Genomic DNA, 17,693 nt, shown 5'->3' on the forward strand with positions numbered 1-17,693 from the left:
AGAACTAACATGGGACCCACAGACACAGCCATAACGCTTTATGGAAGAAATAAAAAACTATATTGATATAAATAAAAGGACTGGGTGAAAGAAGAGAAAGCAACTGAGTCAGAAGCTGAATTGAGCCAAGAAGTTTGCTAGGACAGCAATGAACTAACAAAGAACTTGCGCAGGGCCTCAGACTAACCCTTAACCCCGTTATTCTTTATCCTGGTGTTTTTTCTGCAGCACTTACATCCAAGTTCTGTAGACAATACCAGCAAAACGTGTGCTTGCAGTTCTTGCACATCATCTGAGCACAGCCCTCGTTTCGCTCAATATAAATTCGACAAACTGGGCACTGCTTAATTGGTGCCTCTGTCTCTGCTCCAATAAGGAATCTGGAAAAGTAAGAAAACATTAAAGTGAGATGTGAACATTACTGTTGGTATTCAGGTCCACAGCCTGATGTGTATTGTGCTTATTTTTCAGTGCATCTAATATTGTCCTAAGTGTCCTCAGTGTGTGAGGCTTCTTATATTCAGTACAATACTCACTACTAGGCATAAGACTATTAATATCACATAAAAGTGAAAATCCCTTGCCTTGTTCCTTTATGCTATATAAAACCAACACTCACTACACCCACAATTAATCACCTATAGCATTAAAACTTAGCACTTTGTTACAGAGACCTGACACAATTCATTTAACAGGACTGGATTATGCAACTCATAATCCTTGTCTGAATCCTCCTTGTCTAAATAAAATAGGCTTAAACTCCACCACAGCCAGAGATCACACCTAGAGAAGAAAAATCATAGCAAGAACTTTTTGGCAACTCCTATTCCATGGAGTCTCTAGCAAGCAGAATGCTCTAGGTTGTAAGTTTTTCATTTATTGAAAAAAAATGATAGAAAACTTTGATTTTTTGTTTGCAGTTAAGGAAAATGCACATAAATAAGGCTTTGCACTCCAAGTGAAATTTACACTGTGTAGGAGTTAAGGTTTTTCTATTCAGAGATTCTGTAAATATTAAGCAGGGGTGATTTCTTAATCACAGTATAAGCAAAATTTGGATCCTGCAATATTAGTATATTGGATTTTTGTTATGGGCACAGGTCATAATTCTAGCATGTGAACAAAGCCTTCAGGCAGATTTAAAGTCCTGGAGGGCTTCACCTTTTAGAAGTGTCAGTTGCAACCCAAGCTTGACAAGTACACAGGTAATATTAAGTATTAAAAAATGAAATTTAGCATTTAAAGTAATATTTAGACTGGAATTGTATTTAGGAAACACCAGGAGAGATGGACAGTCTCTGAGCTGAAGCTGTGGACCTAGAAGGAAGCTGCTCCATGAACCCGACGTGAGGCCCTGTGATGAAAAGAATCAAAAGATGGCACGGCCATCATAGATTCCCATCTTACCCCTGCTCGGTCGGTACCGCAGTCGTTTGGTTTTCCCGGCACAGGTGCTGCCCGTGCCACGGCTCCTTGCAGGAGGAGCAGAAGGTCAGGTGGCAGGCGGGGCACTCCACTGGCACCGGTGCTCCCGACTCGCTCGGTGCGATGTGGCACACTGTTTGGCAGTCAGCTGTGGGGCACCATGTTCTCTGGGGGTCCAAGTGGACTTCTGAAACGCAACAGAGAGAGAAATAAAACTCTTTATACAGTCCCCTTCTTGATTCCAGTGACATGTGTCTAGGTATACAGCACCCAATTCTGCATAAGGGTGTGGAAGCCAAAACACTCCACACCCATGCCCATGGGCATTTGGGCCTGCTCTTCTTCAGGCAGGTCTGCATTCGTCCTCTGCTAAGCAGCTGCACTGAAAGCATTGCAACAATAGAAATACACTACGCAGAATGTGTTCCTTGCCTTTTTATAGGGAGGTTCAAAATATGAACCTAGCTGCTGCTTGCTGAGAAGCACATGTCATTTGCAGCACTTGGCCACTCCATGTCTTTGACATGTGCAAGCCGTGCAGTAACTTCCATGTAAACAGCAGAAGGACTGTAATTAAATTAATGTAAAGTCACTTTCCATGCCTTATTTACCCTATTCTACCTATAAACTGCAGTTCATATTCACTGTATCATATCATTACTATTTGTCTAGTATCAGATTATTACAGGAGTCAATGTTCAGGGTGTACACTCTGAGTTACAGTCATCACCACATGGCAGAGAATGATAAATGTTGATCCTCTCTCTCACTTCCCAATCTTTATTCAAGGAATTTGCAACAAAAACCCAGCTGGGGCACATTCACTGTTGGTCATTTGCTACTCAGTGCCATGAGGTGCAGCTGAACACTCACACTTTGCAGAGCCTCCCCCAAAAAGGGCTGTCATGCCTGCAGGAGCTACCTTGCCCCTCCTCCTTCCCTGGGAGCTCTCTGGTACCACGACTGAAAATAAACAGATGGAGGGGATGTCTCTGAAGTCAATGGAAATCCTGACTGTGAGATGGCAAAAGCCATTGCAAGGTACCTCCAGCAGACAAAATTAGTTGTCCCACTTGAAACAAAAAGCTGCACAAGGACCTCATATAGATGTTCTCTGGCAAATTTTGCTGAAAGCACATGGATGTTTATCTTCTCTGCTGGCTGCAGGACACATAAGTACACAGGGCTCTGACTTTGGGTAACTTCTGAGTCTGTGTCAGAGAGCTCCAACAGATGTAGAGAATTTCTATTTCCATGCAAAGGCTGTCACCTATAATTTAGGCAGTGACAGCAAAACACCTGTACCATTTACCTTCAGCCATTTTATGGATCTAGTTGCATTCTTTTCTCTTACTGTCTTGCACACACCTTCTTTGCCTCCCAAAACAAATATTTTGCTTTCTATTGTATGAAAGCAAAACCAAATTAGTTCTCGGCTTCATTAGTAGGGAGAAGAGAGCCACAGCAAATCAAGTAACTTTTCATATTTACATACTTTTAAAAGCTAATGTCCTGTCTGAGAAATTTTTATTTCTCTAGGTTCCTTTGGTGTCTCTTAAAAGAAACCCTGAAATGGGTAAGATTATGGCCTAGTGCTTGCTATTGCATTTAATCCTTCACACAATAGGTTCTGCATGTTTTCTGTTGAAAATTCAGCTTTGGAAACCTAAATTCCCCTATCCTGTGTTTGGGTGAAAGACAGAATGTCTGGTTTTGACATCATTGGGAGGAGAGGAGTTGGGTTGTAAACCTGTTTTTTAAGAATTTGTTGCAGCAAGATGTAATGCAAGAGATGAAAGTCCCTCCTCACCCACTTCCTCAATTTTACAAAGATCCTACAAATGGTGTTTTGCAATCCACGCTGTCTCATACTGTTTGGTTTACCATGGAGTACAAGCAAAACCAGAAAAAACTAAAAAGGCACGGCCAAAAAAGGGAAAGAGGCTATCATCCTACTCTGGCAAGTTGCTCCATCTCTTGGTTAGAGCCATTTCTCTCCTGAGCCATTCCCCTGCTTCCCTGCAGGCAGTTCAGCCACAGCTCCCTCAACTCTCAGGAAGAAAGCCTTCCCAAACAGTGACAGTTTTGGGCAGGGATCTGGCCAGTTTTCATAAAACATGCAAGCAAGCAGGTGAGATGTAGGTGGCAGATGGGAGGAATGCAGTGCCCTGAAGAAAATTTCTGGCTCAGAAGAGGTACTCACTGAAAGGATAAGACTACGACTGTGTTTCACAGAATCTCCATTTAAAACAGACGACTTTTGAGTCAGGCATAAAATTGAGATTCTCTTCATCTACTACTCAGCCTACTGACAAATATAATGCATGTGCCCTAACCACTTACCATTCCACTATTTCTTTACTTCTGTTGACTACATCAACACCATCCTAAATAGACATAGAGCAATTCCTGTTTTTCTAATAAATATGCTTCACAGAAGCTCTGTGTCTTAGCCCTGACTAGATGCAGAGAAGTTACAGATATGCAAAAAAATCTTGTTTTTAAAAACACATTTGCATTCTAAGAACACAAAGTTCTTCTCAGGGTGTTCCAAATTTTCCTCAAAATTAATCTCACAATGGAAAATGTCTGGAAGGGTTCTACCAATCACTTGAAGATCAGGAAGGAGTCTATGGACAGATTGTGGGTGAGAATTCATCCCCAGCAGATGCCATCAGTGAGGTCTATTGTTAGTTTCATAAAAAGTGTCAGACCAGAGCAGGCAGGCTTTGCCAGGTAAGGCTCAGGTCTGAGACTGGTGCTCCAGGCCAGCAGAAGCTAATAAGCCAAGTCCCACTGACGAGTGCAGAAAGGTCAGCCTTGGGGACAGCAGTAAATCCAAGATAGGCAAAAGGGTTTGCTAAGGCTGGGATTAGTGCTGGGTGTCCAGGTCAGAGCTTTAGATAGCAGGAATCGTTTTTCCCAGACATCAGTAAGCTGGATTTATTGCTGGGGCCAAAAGTCAAGGCAAAAGGGCTATGCCTAAGTCTGCTGCTTGGACACTGGTTTTATCATAAAGGAGTAAGGACAGATCTTAAAATCATAATGAAGAGAGATAGCAGAGGTGGAAGAGGATTTGTCAGACTTAGGTAAGAAAGAAAAGGAAAGGAGGATATTAAAAATAGACAAGTTTCAGACTTCTCTGTGTGGGAGGCAGTAAAAAAAAAAAAAGTAACAGTGAGTTGGACAAAAGATCATGAGTTCAGCTTTGGCTAGTTATAGAGGAAGAGATACCAGGAAACCAATAGTTTCAGAGTCTTCAGTTAAAAAAGATTTTATATAAAACAGATTAATGTATTGCAAGAAACTCTCTTTTTCTTAACCCTTTAATATGGTGATTTAACAAGCTCTGATTTCCATTGTCTAGGACTGTAGACAAGCCACTGATTAGCTTATGAACTGGAGAGACTTTGTAAGAAATTAAGAATAAACAAGAAGATGGTAAAACAGGAGAAATAAATAAAAAGCAAAACCAAAGTTTGGGACTTTTTTCTTTTTTTTTTTTTTTGACCTGAGTGCCTGAAAATCAGAGCTACAATCTGCACTTGCCCATAAACTCTGGGGCATATTTGAGTATTCTGCAGTTTTTCTACTCTGTGGTCATTCACAAGGATTCATGTCTGTCAGATGAGATTCTGTAAAAACCTATATATTCTTCTACCTGACCAACTTTTCAAGTGCATTACTTTGCCTAATTTTTATAGACTTCTGCATTGTCTTACACAATCCACTGCATCTAAGCAGGCATGCAGAGCAAGAAGATAAATACAGTCTTTCAAGGAAAGTTTGAGAACAGGCAGAGTGGGGCAGTGTCTCGGACACACCACTCTGTACGCTACCATGCACTGAGTTCTTTGCAAAACACTGCACCTTCCAGCTCAAACTTTCAAGCTGGTGACAGTCTTTAAAACCAGGAAGGGGATCTCATCTTTCTGACTAGCAAGTTTCTTCTTCAGCCTTATCAAGGAACCATCTCTTGATGCAGAAGGGTGACCTCTGGGCATAGGAAAGCTTGGCCTCAATGAGACCTTCAGTTTCAAACTTCTTTACAAAGTACGCCTTCCTCAGGAACAAGGGGACTACTATTCCTTGGGAAGAAAAACTCTACTAGATGAACACACATGAGGCTTCTACATAAGCAAAGCTATTTTGCAGGGATGCTTGCAAAAATTCACTTTGCATTTCAGAGTATGTGTCCCCCAGAAGCTCTGAAGAGCCCTACGGATGTGTAAAAGGACTGTATGCCCTGGCCAGCACCAGCCCCTAGCAGCTTGACAAGTTCTACCAGTACAACCACCTCAAGGACCCAAGATGAACATGCCATTGGAAGAACAATGGAGCCCCAGGCACACAGTCTGAGAGTGTTGCCCACAAGCTTGACTAGAAGTCTGGTAATTCATTAAGATGCTGCTTTTTTTGATCCTGCAAAACAGAATTTGTCTGTGGAGCACAGTCAGACCTAGTGACTGCTCTTGAACTATTTCAAAGCAAAGACATCTTCTCTGTCTCTTCCTTAACTCACTCAACAGGCTCTGTCTCTGCCATATTTAACAGTGCTGCCTTCACTGACAAAAGAGAAGGTAGTAGAGACAAAAAGCTTCACACCTCGTTCAAACTTCAACCTCTTGTATAACTCAAACTGGTCAACAGGAACCAAACAGGCAATCTGAAATGAGAAATACACAAAATAAGAATTAGAAATACAAACTTTAAAAAGTTAATAAGCACTATGCTAGACAAATCTGCTTTCCTCAGCTGGCTCTCAAATTCACCTTTTTGTTTCTGCTTGCTTTCAGCACCACATTCTTCCATACCCTGACTTCTTCTCCAAAACTTAGAGAAGTAGTTCTTTACCTTCCCTATTTTCACCACACAACCCAGTAGTTCAGCCCATGTCTTTCTTCCTCTCCATGTAGACAAAAACCTTCTCTGTGGATTCTGTATTTACTTCAGGCTTCCCAGTTTTATTTCATGTTGGTTTAGTGTAACAAAGGGTGACATGTTGCCAGCCCTGGAGACTGCAGCATGCTGTTCATGCACAAGAATACAGCTCAAATGAATGGCTCCTCATTCACGTCTCCTAGTGTTAATGGCAGGGGCCACTTAGCTCTCAGGAACTGAAGTCTGGTTTTCATTTTTTTATTCATTTCATGGGGTTTGGGCCAAGACAGCTAATGCCATTGCTGTTGGAATTTGCCTTAGACACGGAGCAACCTATTGGGAACCCAAGTGAAGTTAAAAAATTTAGCTGGCATAGACAAACAGGCTTTGCTGATACATTTTACACATTACCATAATTAAACCAGCAGCCTAAAAGACTAAATGCCCTAATCTCCAATTAACAGTCTACGTAAGAAGATGAAGTGCCCTATTTAAAACTAATAAGCAAACCTGCATACAGGGTATGAAGGGGTTTAAAAGGAACTTCACAGGCTCTTCAGGAGTCACATGTTTGTCAGATTCAGAATGTGGGAACCTTCTCTTTATCTGATCAGTTTGTAATATTGTACCAGTACAGGGAATACTTTTCTCTTTTACTGAAAATAAACCGAGACTAATACAAGACCTGGGACCTGATTTGTAGCACTGTGAGACAGTGTAGAACTGGCAGCTTCAAAGTGACAGGCTTTCAAATCTCAGAGCCAGTATCCAACCACAGTCCTTCAGATTATTGTAAAGGCCAAAATTTGCCCTCAGTGGACCTGGGCCCTTGCTGTCCTCCTCAGTTGTAGGGTATAGCACCCATGAGAAGAAATATAATGACAAAAATCCAATATATATTCAATATCATGCTGCAAATACATTTTCTTCCACAGATGGAAAAAAATTGTATTATAAAATACAAAATTGCTTTATTAATATCTCAAATCAAGTGGACTTGATTGTACACAACTGTATTTTGCAGCAGATACTTGGCTCATTTATTTCACTGAAGCCAGAGTAATACAAAAATCAACCCAAATTATGTCAAGATTTAATAATTTAAAGATTCATATGGCTGTAATTAATTAATATTTAAGATTAATATGACTGTAAGACACAGTGATTTTTCCAGGAGACTCTTCACCTGTTCATCAGAAGTCAGCTGAAACACTCTTGGAAAACACCAAAAAAAAAAAAATCAAATGGGTAAAAAGAGTGCAATTTAGCAATTTCAGCAATGACACATCATTTCAGTTTTGCCCACTCCTCCCCAGGGCATCTTCACATATAAATAGTTTGGAAAATGAAAAGAGTCATCTGCATTTCTCTAGCCGGGTGAGCATTGGCAACTACTTTAAATTTTCCTTCATTACAACTAAATTAAAACAGTGAGTCTCAATGCTGTAAGAGCCACTTGAGTGAATTGTTTAGTTGGCTGGGGTCCTTCTGTACTTGCTTTTACTTCTAACAAACAATTTTTTTCAAGAGCAGTTCTATTGAGCCCAGAATTTCCCATGTATTAAAAATCAGCCTTTTTGATTACAGTGGGAGCAGAGTTATGCATCTTAACACAGATTTCAATAGGAAGCAGAGGCAGTGCTGAAAGCTTCCCATTCTCCTGGGGAAAACTTGAGCTTACCATGCCAGCTTTCCCCACTGGCTTCACTCAGCTCCACTCTTTTTCCTACACATCCTCTTCACCTCTTCACAGCTCAGCTTCCCCCTCCCTGCGTGCAGCTCTGGGTGTGGAACACATGCAGCCCATCACCTGTGCCACTGACTCCCACAGGCTTGGAAAGACCAGGTCCTGATAGCACCCACACACAGGTCAGCCTGAGAGGTACTGAGCCAAAGCCTCTCACAGAATTAGTATCTTTAGGCATAAGGAAAACAATGCACAAATTCCTGCTGCCTGAATTCAGTGCCACGTCAAAACTGTATGTGCAAACTTAATTGAAAAAAAAAAACAAACATACCAAATAAACATGAATATCAGGTCCTTATAAAAAAACAGTAAATCCTTTCCTCAGGGAACTTTTAATCTCATTTATACCTAATCAAGAAGGACAGTAGTAAGTACAATAAGGGGATTAGGTGTTTATCTCCTCCTACTTGGCATCATTTGAAATGTTCATTTCCAGACAACTTCTCAAGCCCCACCTGGGTATCTGTCCATCCCAAACACCTCCTCTCCTGCACAATCACTCATGTCTCTGGGCTGGTCAGGGCATGGGAATCTGGGGAGGCAGCAAACCAGCAACCCAGAAGATGGCAAAGAGCCAAAAGAGGAAGACCATGAGCATACCAGAAAGCAGGCTTTCCTTATTCTATGCTATGAAATTATTCAGTGTAGGAAGAAATGCTAGAGGACAGTTTGGTGAACTTTTTTTTTTTTTTTTTTTTTAATACTGGGGGTTTCAATTAAAAAAATAGAGGCAAGAACGCTCCTCTCCTGAAAATATCTTGATTTGAGACTTATCAGGCTGTTAGGGGTTGAAATAAGTTTTCTGATTTCCCATACCCTGTAAACAATACCTGCACTTAAAATCCTCTTGCTACACAGCACAAGAACACACTAGCGCTATTGCTAAGAACAGCAGCATTCACCTGAAGTAAAAATATTGATGGACAAAAGCAAAATTCTGAAGGTTTACTACCACATGGGGCTCCAGCTGGATCCTTGTCAAGCATCCAAAAAGATCATGTCACGAAATGTGTCACAATAACCACAGTCCCTGCTACTACATGAGACAAAAGAGCAAAGAAAGGAAATTGAAATGGTTCAAAATAATTTGGTTCAGTGTACACAGCAGCAAACTTTTCCAGGCAGTGCAGTAACCAGGACCCAAGGAAGAACAACTCCCCTGTTTTTAAATACTGGCTACCACAGTGGAAAGGGAAAATCACTACTCCACCTATTCTCAGACTTTCAAGGGACATGCAAGAAGGCAATCAAGCAAATTGAATAGATCTTACTTCCTTTCACACCCATATGAATCAAACTTTGATAATGCCAAGGGAGGGAAGTTCAGCAGGATAAAAGCTTCTCCCTTTCTCACTTTAGCAGACAGGCAGCAAGGGCAGATCCAACACTGGCAGAAGAATTTGCAAAGGGTGGCATTGCCCACCTCTGCCAATACCCCACTCACAGAGGCACTGTCTTCTTTTGCAAGCAGTGTGAAATGGCTCCAACAGGGCTTTTGAAAGGGGTATGGGAGCTCAGTCTCTATGTTGTTTGAAATTACACCCACAACTTTCTTTGTCAAGCTACCATGCTCACTAGAGTCATAATGAAATACTAAATTATTCATGTTCTCCATTAAAGAGCTCTTCTCTTATTTAGCGACAAATAAAAACAAAATTAAGGCTCTCTCACTTGCTCCCTTGGGTTTTATTTTAAAAAAAAGTAAATAAGAAGAACCAAAATTTTTATTTTGACCCTGAAAAAGATAGGTCAGCCTGCAATATTTTCTCACATTCCTTCTCATTTTACCATTTCAATCTCTTCTGTAGCAAAACATAAACCAATTTTGAAATTAAAAATAAAACGGCTATTTTAGACCAAGTCCCAGTGGGATTTTGTGTTTGGCTAGGTATGGAATATAACGCAATTAAGAATTCCAAGATCTGGGTTACTGTCCTATTTCAGCATTGCTTTACAGAGTGCTGACAACTCTCTGTCAGGTTAGCACTGGTGTGGATCCCAGATTTACACAGACAGAGGGACAACGAGCAGAACCTGTGCTGCGTGCAAAGGGGTAATTCTGGACAAACTTAAGAACCCAAATCAGTGCCTCCTTTACCAACTGCTGCACAGTTTTAATCCAAATCAGATTATGTACACATGGATCACTGCATCAATGTTATAAACCCTAGAACAATACAGGAATCAGAAACAGCAAAGAACAATGCCCTAGATATTATCCAAGTGAGTATTACAGTATGAATCCCTGTATGCAGTGGAGATTTACCCTGATTCAGAGCTTACACCGGTGACTGGATTCACACCAAGCAAAATCATTTCAAACCATGATAAATTACCCCTTATTTAGATTAGGGATATTAACTGGTCCAATTAAATCAATGGAGCAAGTTCCCAAGAGACAGGAATATTCTAGACAGAAGAAGTCTGCCTGTTTAAAGAGAATTGTATTAACATAAGATGTTCCTTCTACCTTCTGCTTCCAGGAAGGAATCCAAGTAATCTTTGTTTATTGTGCCACTGGAGCTTGAAAGGGCAAACATTTTGTTTAACAAGACTGTTTCTGAACTTCCCCTGTTTTGTGTAACCAGCTATTTGAAAGAGAGTCTGTAGCCAAAACCATTGCCTTACCACCACCACCACCCCTCATTTATTTCTGCTACAAGACAGCTATAGTACAAGCAGCTGCTATCTAGATGTAACAGGTCAAGATGTGACCTAGGATTGCACTTGACTTCAAGCACTTCAGTGGAACAGTTCCTTCTGTTTAAATGCACTGTTTGTCAAAACAAAAAACAAAAACAAAAAAAAAAAAAAAAAAACTACTGGGAAACAAACCAGTTTCAACTAGATTTTTGTTGAAGGAAAAAGAAACCCAAGCCAGAGGGGTTTCAGAAAACATATTTTCAAAGTACTGAAAAGTACAATTTTCTAGTTCAAATGACTTTTACTTTATGCATTTTAAGAACAAAAAACCTGGAACATTTTTTTCTGAGATCCAGAGGGACCTCAGAAAGTAAAGCCTTAATTCCCAACATCTCCTATACTCTATGAATAAGCAGTTTATTCCCCAAGCACCGATTAAATATTCAACTGTTTTAGAGAAACACATTCCTGCTATTCACTTTTGCTCATTTCTTCATCAGACATACAAGAAAAAAATCTATTCTGTGTTTAAATTGTTAACCAGAGTTTTTCCCTCCCTCCATCCCCCAAAAGCAACCGAAGAAAAACACAAATCAGAAGCAAGGCAAGAGCTTTAAAAAGGCTCTAGTAATTTAGGACCAAACTAGACAAACTCTTCAGAATTTTACTGAGAAAGTAAACAGGACTTAATTCTGATTAGTCTAAATGTAGACAAACAGGAAAGCACTGAGGGAATATTACACAGCTTGAATAAGAACCTTGAGAGGGAGAAGAGGAACTTAGCTATAAGTTCCTAGCTATATATGTTCATAGCTATACTGTGTTATGTATGGTTATAAGCTTTGTTATTAATTGCTCCGTTTCCTTACTGAAGAAAGCTCAATCCAAAATGCACTGAAGGCAATGAAGAGGCTTTCCTTCACTTCAAATTATGCCCAAATTCACCTTTATATCCCTTTTACAGGCTATGGCAAAAGGCATTTTAAAAAGCAAACGAAACAACTGCTTTAGCTAACATAACGAGATGCATTTAGCCCAAAGTATAGGACCCAATTTAGCAACATGTCCACGATAAAGACAGTTTGACCTGTTATTTTTTTCTCCAAATTGTAACAGTACCTGATGAACAGCAGTCACAGCATAGTCTGAAATGAACATGACGTGAAAAATACACCTTTTCAAAACAGTGATGCTATCTTAGAGGAGAAAAAAAAGAGGACCTTTTATTTTTGTTTTTCCCCACAGTACAGGCAATGTGTCATTCCTCACACCATGGTCCTGGTGAGGAACCTTGTCTTGTCAGAAGCCAGCGACAAAAAATCCAGACCCCCCCAGAGGTGAGAAGCCTCCTACTTTTACACCAGGAGTTTGAGAGTGTAAGGAATAAACTGTAACTCTAAATAGTGCTTCCATGCCAAACAATAGCCCTGGTTAAGAACATTCTGTATCATCTGATAAGGTTCTGCTTTTTTAAAAAATAGCTTTAAAAGGCCACATTTTCACAAAGAACAGCCTTTATTTATAGAGGGGGAAAAAAGGAATAGAGAGTGTTCATACATAAATCTGTAGTTTACATACTGTTCTTTTAGACTGTGAATGGAGTCAGTCTATTCTTTAAGTCATTACTGTTTTTCTGGGTGTTTTTTTTTTCCTTAAAGAAATAGGTATTTGGTAAAATACATAAGCAGTAATTTTAACCAGCTTAGGGATTTGTTTGCTATTCAAGCAGAAGGCTTTTGTTTCAAGCACATTGCCAAAAGGGAGTGTCAGAACATTCAGTCATCCACGGGACACTAATGCACATTCGGGCTGTTTAGTCATTCTCTGTCAGCCCAAAAAAACACCCAAGGATTATGCCAGTGGTCCATTATTAAATGCCCCTGGAGTCTCCTTTACTAAGTGGAAATACATCTTTCTTAATTCCTATAGCATTACAACCCTGGTTGAACAGAGAAGACTCTTTGAAGAGAGCAGAACTCTTCCTGTCATTTGGTAATTTTCCTTTAAAAATACATTTTCAAGCAAGGCTAGATGCCTCCAATCTGGTGCAATGGGTGGAAGGACATGGCTACACCCTCTCTGTATCTTTGCAGAAAGAGAAGAAAGGGAAACAGCTGGCTGCTTTTCACAATAGCTGGATTCAGCCAAAAAAAAGGCTCCACCATATGCCTGCACGCCATAACAAACATAGCTGAAAGTCCCATTACCTGATTCAACTAAGCACAACATTTCAAATGTATGCTGGAGAGCAGATCCAGAAATTTTTCTGGAGAAAAAGTAATTTTTGGTATCAGGAATCAAACTGCCACTGATGGCATTTGAACAGGATTATATACTTCTGCCACAGTTATGGCATCTGTGTGCACAGAGCTCAAGAGAACCCAGAAGACAAACCTCTCTTCTTCAGTTCAAGGATGGAAATCTAATTCTCCTTGATTTTATTTCTCAGATGCTGAGAGAATGCACAAAACTAATCAAAATCCCTTAGCCATCTTATTTTTCCTGGGGTTTTTGTGTTTGTTTGGTTTTGGTTTTTTTTTGTCCTACTTGTATTCTCAGGCTCAGCAGGGATATTCCTGCCTCACAAAGCAGGCAAGCAAGCATCCCTTGGGTGTATCCCAAGAGACACCTTCCACATCTCTTAAGACCTACTTCTACCTGGTGTTGTGCAGGTACCTTTCTTTCCATATAATTATACAGCCCTGCATGATTAGACTGGAGTGCAAATTGGTTGTTGCAGCCCAAGATCAATATACACAAGGAAATTCTGGCCTCCCATACCATCAGTCCTTAAGAAAGATGCAGGAATTTCAGTGTTTGCAGTCGAATCAAATCTGACTGAACTGACAGTCTAATGGAGGCTCAGCAATTCTGGGATACAGGGTATTCTAGTTAAGTCACCTGCATGGGTAATTCAGAGGCTGTCCAGATGCCAAGGGAACTTCTCCCCCAAGGCACAGAGGGAGAGAAAAAGGAGCAAAACCCTTGAAAAACATCTGTTTGTTTCTATCACCTCTTGTCAGTCAGGCCTCTTGCCAAAAGCTCATTAAAAGTAATTAAAGGGAGGAAAAATTCTATGATTACATTTATTATTATGCAGAAAAATAAATTTGGGAGATACATGTTAAAAAAAAATAGAGAGAGAGAGAAAAGTATGAGAAGTATAGATACCTCTGCTTCTTGTAGGGTCCCATGGTTCAAGCATACCATGTCTGGACATGTGATAGGGGAACCACAACCTTCTTGAATTGCCAGCTCCATGTACTGTTTTAGACACTAGAAACAAGCAAAGAAAAGAAAAAAAAATGTTATAGCCCACATGTTGGTAACAACCAGATGTCAGAGATGCTGCACAGTTCCCATCTTCACCACCTTAATTGGCTGTCCTGAAGCTCCAGCACACAGCAAACATCAATTACTATAAGCGTGAATGCTACAAGTGATTACATTGGAAAGAATGCAACAAAGAACAATTAATTATGCATGACTTCATCTGCCAAGCATCGCGTTTACCTAAGTCAGCAAGTCAGACCTTTCAGCCCTAACAACCCCTGTGCTCTGCTGAACTGGGATTGGAGAATTTGGCAGGGGTGAGTATATTTTATCCTAATTAAACAGGCTTTGTGCCTTTGTTTTATTTTCTGTGTTCTTAATTCAGACTCTCATCCAGCAGTCGCCATTATAGGAGAACTCATTTACAAGAAAGACACTGTTCTCAGCTGCACAAAAGAGGAAAGGGGTGTAAGCACATGCTTGGGAGGTTATAATGTGCCCTAGAAGATGCGCAGCTACCAGTTTTTCCTCCGCCCCAACCCCTCCCAATAGATAAAATAATTTCCATAATTTATCACAATTTATCATCAGCCTCTACTCTATCCAAAGTCTATTTCCAGCATGGAGGCCACTTTATGAATGTTTCCAAATTGTTCCATTACAAAAACAGCAGGCTTCCCCTCCAAGCTCAAAAAGCCCTCCATTCTCCTCATACTTTATCTGGCATGCCAGTTTCAAATATATCCAATGTGCCTTTATAACATGTATTATAGAGTCTTCAGTAAAATCATGGCACAAAACTCATGCAATGGACCAAAGAACAGTGCTGGACTTGTTCCTCCAAATTGCCTAGATAAGTAAGTAAGGTCACTTCTACATTAAAGAAAACAACAAAATCTCCTCAAAATAATGGCAAAGCATACGATAAATTGCAAGTCACCAGTAACAGAACAACAAATCATGGACTTCTGACAGATTTTGGTATCAGCTTGCAATGTTTACTGTAAATGAAAATAAACATATGTTATGAAAAGTAGGACTAATGTCATTTTTTCCCTACAGTTTTATTATTTCATGCCAACATTACAAACCTCCTCCCCAGTACTGCTGATTTCTTCATTATTTCCCCATCAATTTTCAAGAAATATGTCAAAGTGAAATAGGGTTTTGAGACCTCTGTCTCTCTGCCAACTTTTGGAAGAGGCACTGAGTTCAAAAGATAATAGGTGAGTAATGGGGAAGTCACAGCCCTTCTGAGTATGGCAGCCTTAGACTCTTCAAAAAACATTGTTTTATTATTTATAGGCATATTACATTCAAGTCTGTGTTAGTCTGGACTATTCTGAGAAGGCCTTGCATATTGTGCTCTGATTAAAGAAATTTCCTCATTTGTATTTTTTATTGGAAAACTGATTCCCTCTAAACCGTCAGGATAATTAGGACCCTTAAAAATGGAAATGAGATTTCCTTAATATTCTGTCTGTCTCTCTACTGAAATATCCACATCCACATTTTGCTTAATTCTGATGAGCTATAGAGATATTAGCACAAGCAAGTAGAATCATCTTAACTTACTGGCATTTTAAATTAACTTACTTTTGATTTGCAAATATTTGAAGTGTATTCTCTTAGAAGAACGTTGGGAATAACCTAACTGTTAAGGTTTAAATGTGTATCTCATTAAGAACTAATGTATTCAGATCCAGCACGCACCCCTACAAGAAAGCAGCAGAGCAGGTTGTAAGGAATTGATGGCGCAAGTAGTATGTGGGAGGCAAGGAAGATACAGGTGAAAAGCAAAAAAGAAATCATGTCAGTTACTGAAGGCAGTATTAGCTCCCTAAGGAATTATCAGCCCAGATTTAATCAGGAGTTATTCTTTTATTATTACAACAGCAGACTCCGTGCCCTGGCCCATCTTCTCGCCCACTCCTCCCAAAGGCATCCAGGCACAGTGCTTTTACGAAGTCAGTTTACCCACGGGATCAAAGCACCCCCATGCCCCCGGCACAGCAGCTCCCTCACAGAGCAGTGAGCAGTAAACAGAAGCACACAGTGCCTGGGAGTGGACTCCTGGTGACACTGCAGCTCCCAGGGCCGTGCCCACATCTGCCACCATGGTCTGGGCAGTGGCAGCAGGGGATATAGGGAAAGCCCAAAAAAAGCATGCCCAGAGCCCAGGGTGGCTCCCAGTGCTGTTCTGATGCAGATGGAGGCTGTGGGTGACCTTGCCCTGCAGCTCCATGTTCATTAAGCACTGAGCATTGCCCACACGCTTCAGCACGAATCACAGGAGAAATGGGGCAGCAAGTACTCATTCCCTACACAGATTTTTCTCCCTGGTTTGTACCTGTACACAGCCTCCTCCACAAATAATGTAAACAGAAAATTATGCCCTCAGAGTCTCTTCCCCAAGGCTGGCCTGCACAGGCTGCAGTGTGTTGAGTGCACTTCTTAAATCCGTGGGCAGAACCTCCTTACATCTCATTTCATCTCCTCATGGGAGACCTGATTACTTTCTGGATCAAGTCTCAGGGCAGCATTTGGTGAAGGGCAAATGTTTCCTTCCCACCAAAGCATTTAGGTTGCCTTAATTCCTCAACAAGCATGAGAGAGCAACCTTTTACTTTTGCTAAGATCCTGGCTTCTGTCTCCTCTGTGGTGCCGCCTGATATTTAGTAATTTGTTTTGACAGCACGGTACAGTAGATTTGTATTCTGGGGGCAGCTCAGGTCAGGTGGCTATAGAGGGAGAACAAAGCCTGAGAAGTTACTGCAGGCCCGGCAGCAGCCCAGAGGCTTGTTCTTAATTTAGACTCTCAGGACAGGAGCTCGGAGCACTGACGATTACACTTTCATACAAGGATGGGCATGAAGCTCTTAAGGAGCTTCGATCCACAGTATAGATTTTGCAATCATTTTCTATATGCAGTATCTAAGTCATTATGGGTACCAAGCCAGGAGAACAGAGGTTTCTGAGGATCGCTAATGATCTGGACTCCTCTTCTAACCGACTGCTTGGTTGTGGGTGAACATAAGTGGCCAACCAACTTTCTGTGGTTCTTTTAGAGGTTGCTGTGTTTTTGCCTTGGAGAGATTGGGTAATTGGGCTGTGAAGTGTCATGGATCTTCAAGTATTTCCCAGCAAATCGCCCTGTTAAATCATTTTTATAGATATGAAATCTATAGTCTTGACTTTCTGTGCTTGGAGAAGGTGCTTTGGGTGTAATACAAAAAGGGCTTTAAGTTGCTGGGAAACTTGAAGGAAGCATTTAATATTTATCGCTGAAGGATAAGGCTTTTTACCAAAGTATGTACATGAATGAAGATGTGAATTTCTTGTTCCCTTTTGGCACCAAATAAGAAACATTGGAAAATCACTAAAATTTTAAAATATGCCTTCACTTTGCAGAGAAACTGTTTTCAGAGGGGTTTTACCATTATTTGCAACTCAGCTACTAATTTAGCTGCTTACTTTAGAAGTGGCAACTAAGAGTATCTGAAAAGATGCAAGCCAAAAATGTGATGAAAAGATGTTTCCATGTCTGTATAATGAATCATGACTGACCTTCTCAGCAGTGTGTCCTCCCACGCTTTAGAGAATACATTATTACAGACATAAAATGGCAAAGATTTTTTGTGCATTTTGTCTACAAAAATCAGCAGTGTCTCAAGAAAACTGCATACCCTCCATATGCTACTTAATTGCTCTTCAAAGTGAAGGG

The 17,693-nt window shown here is 40.6% G+C and overlaps 1 protein-coding gene across 4 annotated transcripts in view; it reads right to left on the bottom strand.

Annotated features, from left to right (window-relative positions):
* The window catches only part of RNF144B (ring finger protein 144B), a 90,767-nt gene that overhangs the window by 8,484 nt on the left and 64,590 nt on the right, over window positions 1–17,693 (bottom strand). For all 4 annotated transcript variants that reach the window (XM_038126929.1, XM_038126931.1, XM_038126928.1 and 1 more), the window contains 4 exons: window positions 13,868–13,972; window positions 6,031–6,091; window positions 1,408–1,612; window positions 236–380 (listed from right to left, as the gene is read on the bottom strand). In XM_038126929.1, coding sequence (XP_037982857.1) covers window positions 236–380; window positions 1,408–1,612; window positions 6,031–6,091; window positions 13,868–13,972 — 516 coding nt within the window. The remainder of the gene's footprint in view (window positions 1–235; window positions 381–1,407; window positions 1,613–6,030; window positions 6,092–13,867; window positions 13,973–17,693) is intronic.

This window comes from Motacilla alba, chromosome 2 (assembly GCF_015832195.1).
Source record: "Motacilla alba alba isolate MOTALB_02 chromosome 2, Motacilla_alba_V1.0_pri, whole genome shotgun sequence".
Taxonomy (NCBI): Eukaryota; Metazoa; Chordata; class Aves; order Passeriformes; family Motacillidae; genus Motacilla; species Motacilla alba.